Source organism: Callorhinus ursinus, unplaced genomic scaffold (assembly GCF_003265705.2).
Source record: "Callorhinus ursinus isolate GAN/ISIS: 27379988/994484 unplaced genomic scaffold, GSC_fseal_2.0 scaffold15, whole genome shotgun sequence".
In the NCBI taxonomy this organism is placed as follows: Eukaryota; Metazoa; Chordata; class Mammalia; order Carnivora; family Otariidae; genus Callorhinus; species Callorhinus ursinus.
This window is the reverse complement of record NW_027397077.1, coordinates 9,334,471-9,348,244: the sequence shown is the minus strand read 5'-3', so window position 1 is coordinate 9,348,244 and position 13,774 is coordinate 9,334,471. Positions and strand designations below refer to the sequence as shown.

Below are 13,774 nucleotides of genomic sequence, written 5' to 3'. Positions count from 1 at the left end.
ATGATGTTGAGTATCTTTTTCTGTACTGTTTGCCATTTGTATGTCTTTTTTTTTTTTTTAAGATTTTATGTATTTATTTAACAGAGAGCACAAGTAGGGGGAGTGGTAGGCAGAGGGAGAGGAGAAGCAGGCTCCACACAGAGCAGGGGGAGCCCGATGCGGGACTCGATCCCAGGACCCCGGGATCACGACCTGAGCCGAAGGCAGTCGCTTAACCAACTGAGCCACCCAGGCGCCCGCCATTTGTATATCTTCTTTGGGGAAATGTCTTTGCCCATTTTTAAAATGGGTTCTCTTTTTATTATAGAATTGTAAGAGTTCCTTATATCTGATAACAAGTCCAGTCAGATACATGATTTCCAAATATTTTGTGGACTGTCTTTTCATTTTCTTAATGATATTGTTTGCAGCACAAAAGCTTATGTTGACGTAGTCCAGTTTATCTATTTTGTTGTTGCTTGTACTTTTGGTATCCTATCTAATTAGGCTTTGTTCAACGCAAGGTTACAAAGATTTACTGCTATTTTTTCTATGTGTTTTATAGTTTTGATTCTTACATCTCATTCTGTGATCCATTCACATTCCCCTTTAAAATTTGATTGGTAAATACTCTATTTCCAGCTGACCTTTATATTTTATCCTCTGACTCATTTCATTATGCTTAACCAGGGCCTGGTACACACTAAACAAACTCTCAGTAAAATTTTAGAATGAATGAAATCATGAACAAATGATTTAATAGATATCCAGCTCTACATTGACCTTGATTCTGCCATCCTGATTTTTAGCTGTGAAAGTGTTCCTCCATTTGTACATATATTCTTTTGCATATATATGAATATGTAAGTGTCGCAGAGCTCTTCTTATTAGGGAAAAAAATGTAAGTCTGAATGTAAAGAAATGGTTAAGTGATGATATTGGAATCAGTGTTCCCTTTTATTATTGTAGCTTTTTTTTTTTTTTTTTAAGATTTTATTTGAGAGAGCGAGCGAGCTCCGGGGGGGGGGGGGGGTGGACAGAGGGAGAAGGAGAAACAGGTTCCCCACTGAGCAGGGAGCCCGATGGCGGGGCTCGATTCTAGGACCTTGGGATCATGACCTGAGCTGAAGGCAGACACTTAACCAACTGAGCCACCCAGGTGCCCCTACCTTAACTTTTAATATGTATCTACAGAGTGATGGAACTTTTCTGTTCCATCAGCATAATCAAAACACTCTGTTCATAGGAACATTGTGAAATGAGTAAAAAATCAGAAACTACTGAAGTGCCATCAGTATATAAGTGGATAAATTACTGCCCATTTATAACACAGAATATCAGTAAAACAGTATAAAAGAATAAAGATTAAATGTGCTAGAATAGCTGTGATGTATTAAGTGGCAAACACGAATTGAAGAAGAGTATACAGTGCCCCCACTTTTCAAAAAACATGAGAGAGACAGACACAGGTAGATGTTGACTTGTGTGTAGAAAACCTAATCTCGGAGTGGGCGCCAAAGTGTTTATCATGGTTCTTTCTTGGAGGTGGGATTGTAGGGGATTTTGACTTTTGTCATGTTTGATTTTTTGTTTAATGGTGATCATATTTGCTTTTACAATCAGACTAATGATAACTTAAAATGTTTTACTAGATGAAATTATACAACATAGTCCTAGAGACAGAGGTCTGTTAGAATAGTTTTCTTGCATTATAAGTTGAATTTTCTTTAAGATAAACATTTTCATGTCATTTAGAAATAATACTATAGAGACTTGTATGAAATTAGGCCTTTCAGTGTCATGGCTTTGAGTGGGTAGAAATATAAAGGCTCATTGGAGATCCTTTACAGCTTGACTTTTTAAAATACTGTGTGAACTTCTCATAATCGTTTTCTCCTCTTGTACCTGCAGCTCCGCAACGGGAGGAATCCTTTAGATCTCATTGCTCCAGGCTCCAGGCTAGAATGTCAAGCTTTCCGGGACTCATTAAGCACTTGGATCGTTACTGTAGTAGAAAACATTGGGGGAAGGCTGAAGCTGCGTTATGAAGGACTTGAAAGTTCTGACAATTTTGAGCATTGGTTGTATTACTTGGATCCGTTTCTTCATCATGTTGGTTGGGCTGCTCAACAAGGATATGAGCTTCAACCCCCATTAGGTGAAGAGTAATATAACATTTTTCTTTTAACTGTTACATTATTGTTAGGTTTTTACTAATGTTGACGAGACTAAAAAATGTATTATTCTGTGTATTACAAAAGTGTAATAGAGATGTTGCAAAAAAACTTATATTTGATTAAGTGCCGATTTTTCTTTTGGTTTATTAATTTAGTAATTTGCCATACATCTTGTACCTTATGGACTTCTGCTCCAACTCATATTGACCTCTTACCAAAATTGAAGAAAAATTTTCTGGGTAGCATTTAGATAGAGGGGTAGGATAGGTCTTAGGATAGGTCTTGGTTCAAAGTGAATTGTTGATGAGAAGAAATAACAACGATCTCAAAAGTGGAGTTACTGTTTTAAAGCAATTTGCACTTCTTATTATGTGCTTCAGTTTGGGTGTTATATTATTTTACGGCCTGCAGCAGTCCTGATGATCTTGCTGTGGGTATTTTCACCAGGCCTACTACGCAGGCTCTGAACAGGGGACAAAGTACTGAAGTTACAGTGCAGGCTCTGAATGGAGAGGGCATAAGTGCGCTGGAGTCCTTTCTTTCCCCATGGAAAGTGACTTTCTGTTTACATGAATGCTTTCAGAACAGATGTAAAATTGTACGTTCTCCTCATTTAAAATGTCCTGTCTTGTTTTACAAAAGCCATCCGGCATCTGAAAAGTGAAGCTGAGTGGCAAGAGATCCTGGCCAAAGTGAAAGAGGAGGAGGAAGAGCCATTGCCGTCATACTTATTTAAGGTAAAACCAAAATGGGATGGTGGGTGCTCACCTTCTCCCGGCAGGTCGGGTAGTCGGGGGTGGCACCGAGCACACGGCCAGCCAGCCGGCAGGTCAGTAAGGATGCCAGGGCGTCTGAAGCAGAAAGAGCTTTGAAGCCTGGAGCGATGCGCATCCTGTTATTCTTCCAAAAGTAGTCTAGGTTTTCTCCTAACATTCTCCAAAAGCATTTGAGTCTTTTCTTGTCCACTCTTAACTACATAGCCCCAGCGTGTTATCAAATAAACTTGTTCTTCTCCAGATGGCCTTTGTGTACCAAATACAGAGAGTGGGAGTACTTCCTATGTTTTTGTTTCTGAATAATTTTTTCCAGGAAAGAAAATATAGGATTAAATTATTTACCAGGAACTGGACAGTTCTATTTTAATTAATTAAGAGTAGTATTCAGCTATATATGAGTATAAAATGAATGTGAAAATACTGTATTTTTAATTCCCTCTTGGTGTTTACATTTCAGGACAAACAAGTGATTAGCACTCATTCGTTCTCTGTAAATATGAAGTTGGAAGCTGTGGACCCCTGGTCTCCTTTTGGGATCTCTCCTGCTACAGTTGTTAAGGTAAAATGGGGGCAGCTCTTTTGGTACGAATACCTGTCAGGGTGACTGGTTTAGGAAAGTAGTTAGAGTTTTGATCGTCAGGCTCTGCTAATCTGAGCCATGTTTCTCCTAAACTGTGAGGCCAGAGTGACTTCTGTGCACATTTTGCCATTGTACTGTCCAGTTCTCTGTGGCCCAGCCAACCAAAGCTTGGGCGCCAGAGTAGTGGGGCATGGTTTTGGGGGCAGGCCTTAAGGTGTGTAACTAGAGGGGACTTACCTGGCAGGCAGGCCGTGGTGTCTGAGAAGTCTGGGCGCAGGTGACAGTGTCAGAGTCCACCCAGGTGCAGGGCTCAGTGGGGGTCGTGGGGGTGGGGCAGGTGGTCTGTGTCATGAGATCTGTCCAGGATTGCTCCAGAATGGAATCCGGAGTGCAGACTCAGACTCCAATCTTTTGGAAGGCTGACAAAAGTAAGGCTTCTATTGAGTGTAAGCACAGGAACTGGGCAGGTTGTCAGTCCCTGGTAACTCTGTTACTGGCACTGAGGCATAAGACAAGGGGTTAGTTCAGGACTTTAGAGCAGAGGCCCGCTTACCCAGAGTAGAGCCAGAAGAGAAGTGTGATTAGAGGAGTGGTCGCTTGGATGCCAAATTGTCTGATCTCTTGAGATTTAATTTTTTTTTTTTTTTTTGGCCTTAGGAGAAGATGATTCTAAGAACAGGGAGGGATTCTGACCCTGCAGTGGGGTCAGAAGGCCCTTTCTGGAGTCTGAGGGGCTGTGGGGTGGCAGGGAGCCAGGGCAGGTTAATAAAACCTTTTTAGCATTTGAAACTAGGCTAGGATCCAGAAATCTAATGTACAAGTTGTGGTAGACTCCTCACTCAGTCTGAACTAAAGTTTGTTTGGAGCCTAAATACTTAGATTTGGACCCCGGTTCTGCTTCTTTCTTGCTGGGTAAAATGGGACAAGTTGTTTAACCTCTTCTTAAATCCAGTTTCCTTATCTGCAAAATGGGATTGATCATGGTACCTACCTTATGTTGTAAGGAAGATTAAAACTGAGTTAATGCATGAAAAGCATTTAATTAAAACAGTGCCTGACACATAGGTAACCTTTATTGAGTGCTTAGTGTTATTATCCATACCCACTATGGCTATGCAGTTCTGTAACATGTTTGTCCACGCCAAAGAAATGACACACACATGGGTCCTTTCATACATGCACATGAAACCATTTGTCTGTGATGTTTGTTTGATTGTATGTGCAGGTTTTTGATGAGAAGTACTTCCTGGTGGAAATGGATGATTTGAGGCCAGAGAATCATGCACGGCGATCTTTTGTGTGCCATGCTGACAGTCCTGGTATTTTCCCCGTGCAGTGGAGTCTGAAGAATGGTTTACACATCAGCCCCCCTCCTGGTAGGTGGTGGTTCTGTTCTGAATTGTTCATCAAGGGCTTCTTTTTAAGAAGGATTTGTCAAATGGCATCACCTGGATCTTTTGTCTCTCCCTCCCTCCTCATTGCCCCAGGCTGTCCTTAACATTTTTGAGTTCCAAGACAAATATAAATGAAGGCCTTGATTCCATATATTTACATATTTACAAGTTATAAGTTAAGCTCAAAAACTCTTAAATATTCAGTATGTTCTGTCCTCCTGCCTTGACAAATATATCTTCATACTGGCCTGGGGTTTCATGCAGGTTCCTAGTTTGCTCCCTCTTGTGTCTGTTGTGAGGGCACAGAGGAGTGAGGGTAGGGTGCACAGGGAGTGTCAGGAGCTGATGTGTGAGAAAAGGCCTCAGTATCAGAGCTGGGAGGTAGGAGGCAGATGACTGACTGGTATTTAGGTTTCTGGGCATCCCCTTGGAGTGAAGCTCATCAGACTTCGGAGGAAGGTTTATGATTAAGAGCAGGACTCAGAGAAGCTGTAAGGTAGGAAAGCAGCAACTCATTTTCCTGGTATTTGCAACTTTGCAAAATAGAATTTTTTTTTTTAAGATTTTATTTAGAGTGAGCGTGTGCGTGTGAGTGGGGGGTCGGGGGAGGGGCAGAGGGAGAGAGAGTCTCAAGCAGGCTCTGCATCCAGTGCAGAGCCCACATGGGGCTCGATATCACGACCCTGAGATCATGACCTGAGCCGAAATAAAGAGTCAGATGCTTAACTGACTGAGCCACTCAGGCACCCCTGCAAAATACAATCTTTGGTCCTTTAATCAAGATTCTTAAATATGACAATGGTTGACCTTGACTGGGATTTTTAATATTTTTAAACTTACAGTATCTGGACATGTCAAATGTCTATCCAACTTTTGTATCAGCACATCAGATTATTTGATTGGCAGTCCGTGTATCCTTTATTAGTAGGCTTTTGGTGAACATAGCTTCACTTTCTAAATGGTGAATGCTGGAACACTGGGCTAAAAGTACTCTTCTGTGTTAACAAGAGTCATAAACTCAGACCCTTTTGCTGTTTATTCAGCCTCCATTCATTCAACAAACATTTGTGGAATGTTTGCTATGAGCTAGGCATTGGGCTTTGTCCCTGGGGAGACAAAAGTGAGTATGACAGTTCCTCCAAGGAGCAAGTAGGGGAAAACAGTAATGGAGTCTCCAGGTTCTCCATCAGTGAACCGAGAGTGGGCATGCCTGCCTGGTGGTGGTGGCAGGAGGGCACACGCCGGCAGGAGGACGTGCTTGCTTTGCTGAAAGGCTCTGGACATCCCAAGTTCTTTATCTTACCTGCTGCCTTTATGTGAAAAGGAAAAGCAATTATTAAAGCTATTGGAGCTTTCAGCATTGTTATAGACAACTCCTCTGTCTCTGCAAGTAGGGGGAAAGTAGTGGATTATGAAACTGAAAATGCATCTAATTTGCTGTGAGGCATAAAGGTGGAGGCAGGGGGAGAGCGTGGTGCCAGTCTGAGGTGGGCAGAGGAGGGACTACAGAGGCCTGGGTGGCTGTCAGGTGGCATAGTGGCCCGCGGTGTGCCTGCGAGGTCCTCCGCTCTGTGCGACGGGGAGAGACTGCTCCGAAACGGCAGGGCAGCTGGGCAGACGGCGCAGCCAGGGCGTCGGGTCGGAGAGGCCTCTGCCGGCAACCGTGGTGGACTGAAGCAGGCAGTAAAGCTTAACTCTTTCTGAAATGAATTCATGACTGAGGTTATAAGAGCATTGCGATTCTGTAGAACATGAATCTGAAAACAGTGACGAGAGCATTGTGTCGGGTGTGGCTAGGATGTGTAAGGCCATAGCTTCGTGAGAGGAAAAAGACGATTTGCTGTCTCTCCCTTTACAGCTTAACTTGGAAGAGAATGGAGAGTAAGACTGGATTTATTAGTACAAATCAAGTCCAGTCGTAAGTGGCTTCAATTCTTCCAGTAAACTGCCAGCAGCTAATCATATAAAGTAGTGTTGAAAATAAATGCATAGTTTGAAACTTGAAAGTTTAAAAAACGTATCTGAAGAATTTTATTATATTGCTATGGTTTGACCAGAGTTGCTCTGTTTTATAACCTGAACGATGCTTTGGATTTATAGGTGGTTTTCCCTCCTCCCTAAAATGAGCAAAGTCCTCAAACTAGCAGATGAGCAGTTGTGGGTGGACACCTGGCAGAGTGGAAGAGCCGGGCAGGCACGTGTGCTGTGAATCGTTGTTTTTGTGTCCTCACCTAGGCTACCCGGGCCAGGACTTTGATTGGGCCGACTACCTCAAACAGTGTGGTGCTGAAGCTGCTCCCCAGAGGTGCTTTCCTCCGGTGAGAACCCCGGTCCCCTCATTGCCATGCTCTGGGGCTGCAAGGCACTGCTGTGCTTTCCATGCTCACGTGGTTATTACTCAGTCCTCTCACTCAACCCGAACGAGCAGCTTGTTGCGTATAATAAAATGGTCCAGGGAAAAATTAATTGACTGCGGAAGTTAATTTGTTAATTTAATTGGTTTTTAAAGTTTATCAGTTTTTTTATTTAGTTGAAATCATGTGCATTTTTTTAGTTCATAATTATTTTTCGTTGTTTAAAAAATATCAAAAAATGTTAAAATATTAAGTAGAAAGAAATCATTAAACTTATTTAAAAATACTTCTGTGAAAACATTACATGCATATGGCTTACAATGCCAAATGCAGTAAAAAGCTTTACAACATAAAACAACAGGTCCCTGCGCTGTCCCTTTCTGCGGTCTCCCTTTCCACGAGCACTCATTCCCGTTGTTCTCACTGTTGTTCTGATATTTATACTTAAATCATTTTCAAAATAGTATGCTGCCATCTTTTGAGTCATTAATTTTAGACATGTCTATGGGTTGTATGTTATGGTAAATGAGCACTTAGCTATTTTAGACTACCTTTCTCCTCTTTCTTACTTACCTCTTCTTCCTATTAGAGTTATATTATAGTTTGGGGTTAAATCTGAATTGAGTATTTACACTATGATATGCATTCATATATTATTCACAGCTGAGCACTGCATTGTTTTATGACTTTTTTATTTGTCCTCAAGTTAATAATTGCCTTGTTTTTCATAACTTAATTTTCTTTTTTTTTAAAGATTTATTGAGAGAGAGAACACAAGCTGGGGGAGGGACCAAGGGAGAGAGAGAGAATCCTTAAGCAGACTCCCTGCTGATCACAGAGCCCGAGACGGGGCGGGGCTTGGTCTCATGACCCTGACATCATGACCTGAGCCAGAATTAAGAGTCTGATACTCTGAAGCAAGAGGGATGCAACCTTCTTGTCAGTTTGTAATTACTTGTCCTTTCCCACCCTTTCCGGCTTCTCTTACCCACACCTGTTTTGGCAGCGGTTTTCCAGTGACTCCGGTTTATTCTTCTCAGCAGCAGCTGTTGTTTTCTGTGGGCGTGTGCGGTAGAGGAAGGCAACTGTCTCACTGACAGGAGCCCAGGAGGACCAAGAAAAGGCTGTGCAGCCAACCACTTCTGCAGAGTCTGAGATCCCGCCCTGAGCGAGATGACTATGAAGAACACTAGTATGTGGGCCTGCATCGCCGTCCCGTGTTTGGAGCGAAGGCTCGCATAGCTGCCCTGTGGCATTTCCCAGAAGTCTCTTTGGTCCAGCTAGACCTGTGTGTTTTTTCTAGTTACGGTTATTTCTTTGTATTTTAGGGTAGAAGGGTTAAAGTACAAGATATTCCATAGACACATTCTCTTTTCCTCGAGTCTGTGACCACTTAGATAACCCTGATGTAGGAACTTTGTCATTTCTAATATTTTTCTTATAAACATCCCTCTTAGCAACCTCCATTCTCTCTCTCCCCAGACAGGTTCCTCACTAGGCTTGCCGTGAAATTTTAGGCCTGGGGACTGCCCTTCAGTGTCACTCAAGGATTTGCTTCTCCCCTTTCTTAAGATTTAAGATTCCTGTTTTGTATGTCTAACCGCCGCCTCTTTCTTGGTTTATTCCCTTGTTTGGGTGGAGCCCATCTCCCAGTAGCTTCCTGAAATGAGACGCAAGAGAGGTAAATTTTAATAGACTTTGCATCTTTGAAAATGTCTTCATTCTATTAACTTGATTGATAGTTTGGTTCAGTGTGGAATTTTAGGTCAGAAGTTTCCTGAGCAATTTAAAAACATCATTTAGTTGTTTTCATCCTTCCAGTGGAACTGTCGAGAAGTTGAAACCTGTCCTTATTCTTGATCTTTCATAGATGATCTGCCTTTTACTCCATCCCTGGAAGGTTATAGGATCTTTGTCACCACGTTTCCTAGCCGAGCCACAGCGTGGCTTGTTGGCCTGTGTTCATTCACTTGCTGGGTACTCAGCGAGCACCTTCCCTCTAGACATTTGTTCCCCTCTGTGCTGGGAAGTGCTCTTGCGTCTCTTCTTTGATTTCCTTCCTTGCATTTTCTCTTTTCTCTTTTTCTGGATTTTCTTTTATTTGTACGTTGGCCCTCTGGATCAGACCACTTTTCCTAAACTTTATCTTTCGACCCTTCTTTAGAGTTTTTCATTTTTATTATCACATTTTTTTTATTTTCCAGAACTATTTCTGGTCTCCGAATATTTATTTTTAATAGCGTATTATTCTTGTTTTAAAGATGTGATAGATTTTCTTATCACTCAGGGGATGTTAATTACCCCTGCCTTTTGGGAAATTTTCTTCTTGCATAAGTTTTCTCCACTTTGCTTGTTTTGTCTACTTTGGTCCCTAGCTTTCATGTTTTTAGATGTCTGGTAATGCTTGGTAATCTGCTCATATTTAAGAAGGGGGGGACTAAAAGTTAAAGCCGATTGGAAGCTCTGAGCACGTGGGTGGGGCTTGTCAACCTTGAACTTCTTTTTAGGGTGGGATCTGGCTGGCCATTTGTCAGGGACACCTAAATCCATATCTTCCTGTGTTTCTTCTTGGGCTTGTCATATGGCCACATATTTCCCCGTCTGCCTGGAGGGTAGAGGCAAGGGCTGGACCTCTCAGCATTCCATGTGCAAACCCCTGTTTTGGGCACTGCATGTAGCTTCCCAGCAGCTCCTGTGCCCTCCTGCCCTGGGATCGCTTGTCTCTGATCCTCTCTGGAGGATAAGTCTCACCTTTTTTAGGGAAAGGGATGGGATAGTTGCTCTGGGGTGTGGAGTGGAGGAGCCAGTGGTATGACCTAACTGGTTCTTAAATGTTTTCAGCATATCTTGACTATTTCTTCTCTACCTGCAGTTGCCTAGTACCTGGAGCTGCCTGTTCTTAGCCCGCTTTGCTGCCAGCTTACACTCACCCTTCTGTAATCTGCTACATTAGTTCTAGATGTTCTTCTAAATTTTAGCTTATAAAATGTTGTTATTGTCTCCTGTTACATCTGTCCTAATAGGTTCGTGTAAAAAAAAAAAACAAAAACAAAAAAACCCAACACTTTAGTTTTAGTGTGCTGTCAGAAGGAAGAGAAAACAATCAAAAACAGTTCAGTTCTCCATTTTGACCCAGAAGTTGCAAATTTTTCAAACATATATTTTCCCTCATTCATAAGCATTATTTATCCTGACTGCCTTTTACGATACACACAGAAGTAGGAACCAGGCAGCTTATTGTGTGATCAAGCCCTTATTGGGAGGAGAAACAAACCAACAGTGGGTGAGAGCCAGTTGGTTCAGGGCACAGAGCCTTTGGTACTTCTTGTTATTGAAAACTCCTAATAACCCAGTGAGGTAAGTGTTCTCAAGGTCATCTGACAGATGAAGAAACTGAGGCAAAAAGAGGTTACACAGCTTGAGCACAGTCCCACAGGTAGCAATAATGTGGGTATACCTGACCTCAAAGACCATATACTGCTTACAGCACCAAGAGAGACAGATATTTTGACTTTAAGAAACAAAACAAAGCAAAATAAATGTAGAGCTTCAAAGTGTTACCATAGGGTTAAGTATTACTTGGACCAGGTCTCTCAGATGAGCCCATGAGTTAATACTGAGAATGTGTTTGGATTTGATCATTTATTTTCCAGTCCATTTCTGAGCATGAATTTAAGGAGAATATGAAGCTTGAGGCAGTGAACCCTCTTCTTCCCGAAGAAGTATGCGTTGCCACCATTACTGCACTGAGAGGCTCCTACCTGTGGCTCCAGCTGGAGGGTGAGTGCTGGACCCCTGAGGCGCCCTCCTGCGCTGCTCTTCTCTACCCTGCCTGCTTACCCTGATGATGTGGCTTGTTAGACTGCAGCAGTTAGTTAAGTGGGGGTCTTGCTAAGACACTCGTAATTTGTAGTGCAAGATTCTTAGCTAGAAACTTCTCTTCCTGTCCTTGACTTTCAAATTTTAGGAAATGAATATAAGCAAAAAGCCTTCATTGCAGAGTCTCCTGTTTTCTTGAAGGAAAAGTAGAAGTCAGATGGCGTATGTTTTGATGTAACCAGAATATATAAGCATGAGCATTAACATGTAGCTCATTTAAGAGAGATTTTGTTTGCCCCTAACCAATAGAACCAAAAAGTATGTAAAATAGAAAAGATATACTAAAAGTAATGTTCAATGATTGGATGGGTTTGTGGATGGAAAGCATTATGTGAGCGCTCAGCACTGCCGTTACTGAATATAGCCTGGGCTTCTTTCTTATTTGGCTACCAGATAGACTTGGTACCTACTCTTTCCATTTTGTAGAATTGGCATTTAATGCAGATGTCGGGGGCAGTATTGAATCTACCCCTGCTGAGCAGCATCACTTCCCGAATTGACTTCACTGGTCTACCTTCTAGCTTGTTCCCAAGGGCCAGAATTAATGTTCTCATTGAGTAGAACTGTCACTGTTGCCTTTCGTTTTCCAGTTATTTCATGGAATTAACTATATTTGTCAGCCATCTGAATGATACTGCTGGTAGTTGCAGTTGCTTACTTGCTGTTCTGTAACTAGGGGTCACCCTGTATGCCCACTACCCATTTTCTTTTTCTTTTTTTTTTTTTTTTAAATATTTTATTTATTTATTTTTTGAAAGAGAAAAAGAGACAGCATGAGGGAGGGAGAAGGGCAGAGGGAAGGCAGAGGGAAAGAGAGAATCTCAAGCAGACACCCCGCCGAGCAAAGAGCCTGACGCGGGGCTTGATCCCATGACCCTGAGATCATGACCTGAGCCGAAACCAAGAGTTGGATGCTTAACCAACTGAGCCACCCAGGCACCCCCATTTTCGTTTTTGTACAGGTATGCATAGGGCATATTTAATTTTTTTCCTTAATGTTTGTCAATATGAAAAAGTATGACTTGTGTAAAAGGAACTTGCTCAGGAGATTGTGTCTGCATTCCTGCAGCGGTAGAATATTGTCTAGAAAGTAGTTTATGAAGAAGGCTGTTTAATGGTCTAAAACTTGTTTTTAATCTAACAGGTTCTAAGAAGCCCATACCAGAATGTATTGTGAGTGTGGAATCCATGGATATATTTCCTTTGGGCTGGTGTGAAACCAATGGCCATCCCCTCAGCGCCCCTCGCCGAGCACGAGGTAGCTGTCTATGTCTGGGCCAGGGGGCTGATCCTGTGTGACTACTTCCAAATTAGGATGAATCTGGACATTTCAGAGAAAAACAAAGTGGTGTTCTGGTTGTCTGTTCCTGCATAGGAAATCACTTATTGTAACAAGAATGGATTATCTTAGTGGTTTCTGCGGGTCAGGAATCTGGGTGCTCTGGATCCAGGCCCCTCATGAGCCTGCGGTCAAGGTGTCAGCCAGGACTCCAGCCATCTCAGGCCCCACGGTGGGGAGGATCTCCTGCCACGTAGCAAGAGTCATTCCCTCCTGGCTCTTGGCCTGAGGGCCTCAGTTCCTTGCTGGCTGTTGGTCGGAGGCTTCCCTCAGTTTCTTGCCACGTGGCCCTCTTTGTCAGGGAGCCCACAACACGGCAGTTGGCTTCTATCAGAGCCAGCCAAGAAGAGAGGAAGAGAGGTAGAGAGGTTGAGGAAGGTGGAAGCCAGAGTGTTTTTGTAACCTAACCTTAAAAGTGTCATCCCACCCCACTCTCCCTTTTAAAAACAGCTTTATTGAATATGTCATTTATATAACGTAAAATTTGATCCCATAATCCAGTGGTTTTTGGTATATTCATGGAGTTGTGCAGCTGTCACCACAGAACATTTGAAAACATTTGCATCGTCTCAGAAAGAAGCCCCGTACCCCTTGGCAGTCGCCTTTTTACCTCCTGCCCCCCAGCCCTAGTTTTCCTGCTGTGTATAGGTTTGTCTAATCTGGAAACTTCCTATGGAATCATGCAACATGTGATCTTTTGGGATGGGCTTCCTTCACTCTGCATAATGTTTTCAGAGTTCATCCTGTGTATTTTTAGTGATATTGCATCGTAGTGATAGGCCACATTTTCTTTATCTGGGTCTCAGTGGATGGACATTTGGGTTGTTTCCATTCCTTAGTGGTTATGAGTAACACTGCTGTATCATTTGTCTGCAGGCTTTTATGTGGACATATGTTTTCATTTCTTGAGTGTAACTCTGTGTTTAACACTTTGAGGAACTGTTAGACCCTTTTCGTCCCCACCAGCACTGTGTGAGCATCCCACTTTCTCCACATGACTTTCTGATTTTTTTGTTTGCTTGTTTGTTTTTTGGGTTTGTTGTTGTTGTTTGTTGGGTGGTTTTTTGTTTGTTTCTTTTTTATAATAGCCATGCTGGTGGGTATAGGATGGTATCTTACTGTGGTCCAGATTTGCATTTTCTTAACCATTAGCTATGTTGAGCAGCTTTTCATATGCTTATTGATACTGGTATACTTTCAAGAAATGTCTATTCAAGTCTTTTGCCCATTTTTTTAATTGGGTTTTTTGTTGTTGCTGAGTTGTAGCATTTTGTTATATATTCTAGATATTAATCC

The 13,774-nt window shown here is 42.3% G+C and overlaps 1 protein-coding gene across 7 annotated transcripts in view; it reads left to right on the top strand.

Annotated features, from left to right (window-relative positions):
- Positions 1 to 13,774, top strand: part of SFMBT1 (Scm like with four mbt domains 1) — a 124,897-nt gene that overhangs the window by 89,542 nt on the left and 21,581 nt on the right. For all 7 annotated transcript variants that reach the window (XR_012380901.1, XR_012380900.1, XR_012380902.1 and 4 more), the window contains 7 exons: positions 1,891 to 2,137; positions 2,799 to 2,893; positions 3,390 to 3,491; positions 4,738 to 4,888; positions 7,142 to 7,224; positions 10,914 to 11,040; positions 12,284 to 12,397. Coding sequence is in view for 4 of the 7 variants with exons in the window: in XM_073901358.1 (XP_073757459.1) it covers positions 1,891 to 2,137; positions 2,799 to 2,893; positions 3,390 to 3,491; positions 4,738 to 4,888; positions 7,142 to 7,224; positions 10,914 to 11,040; positions 12,284 to 12,397 (919 nt within the window). In the remaining 3 variants the exon portion in view is untranslated. The remainder of the gene's footprint in view (positions 1 to 1,890; positions 2,138 to 2,798; positions 2,894 to 3,389; positions 3,492 to 4,737; positions 4,889 to 7,141; positions 7,225 to 10,913; positions 11,041 to 12,283; positions 12,398 to 13,774) is intronic.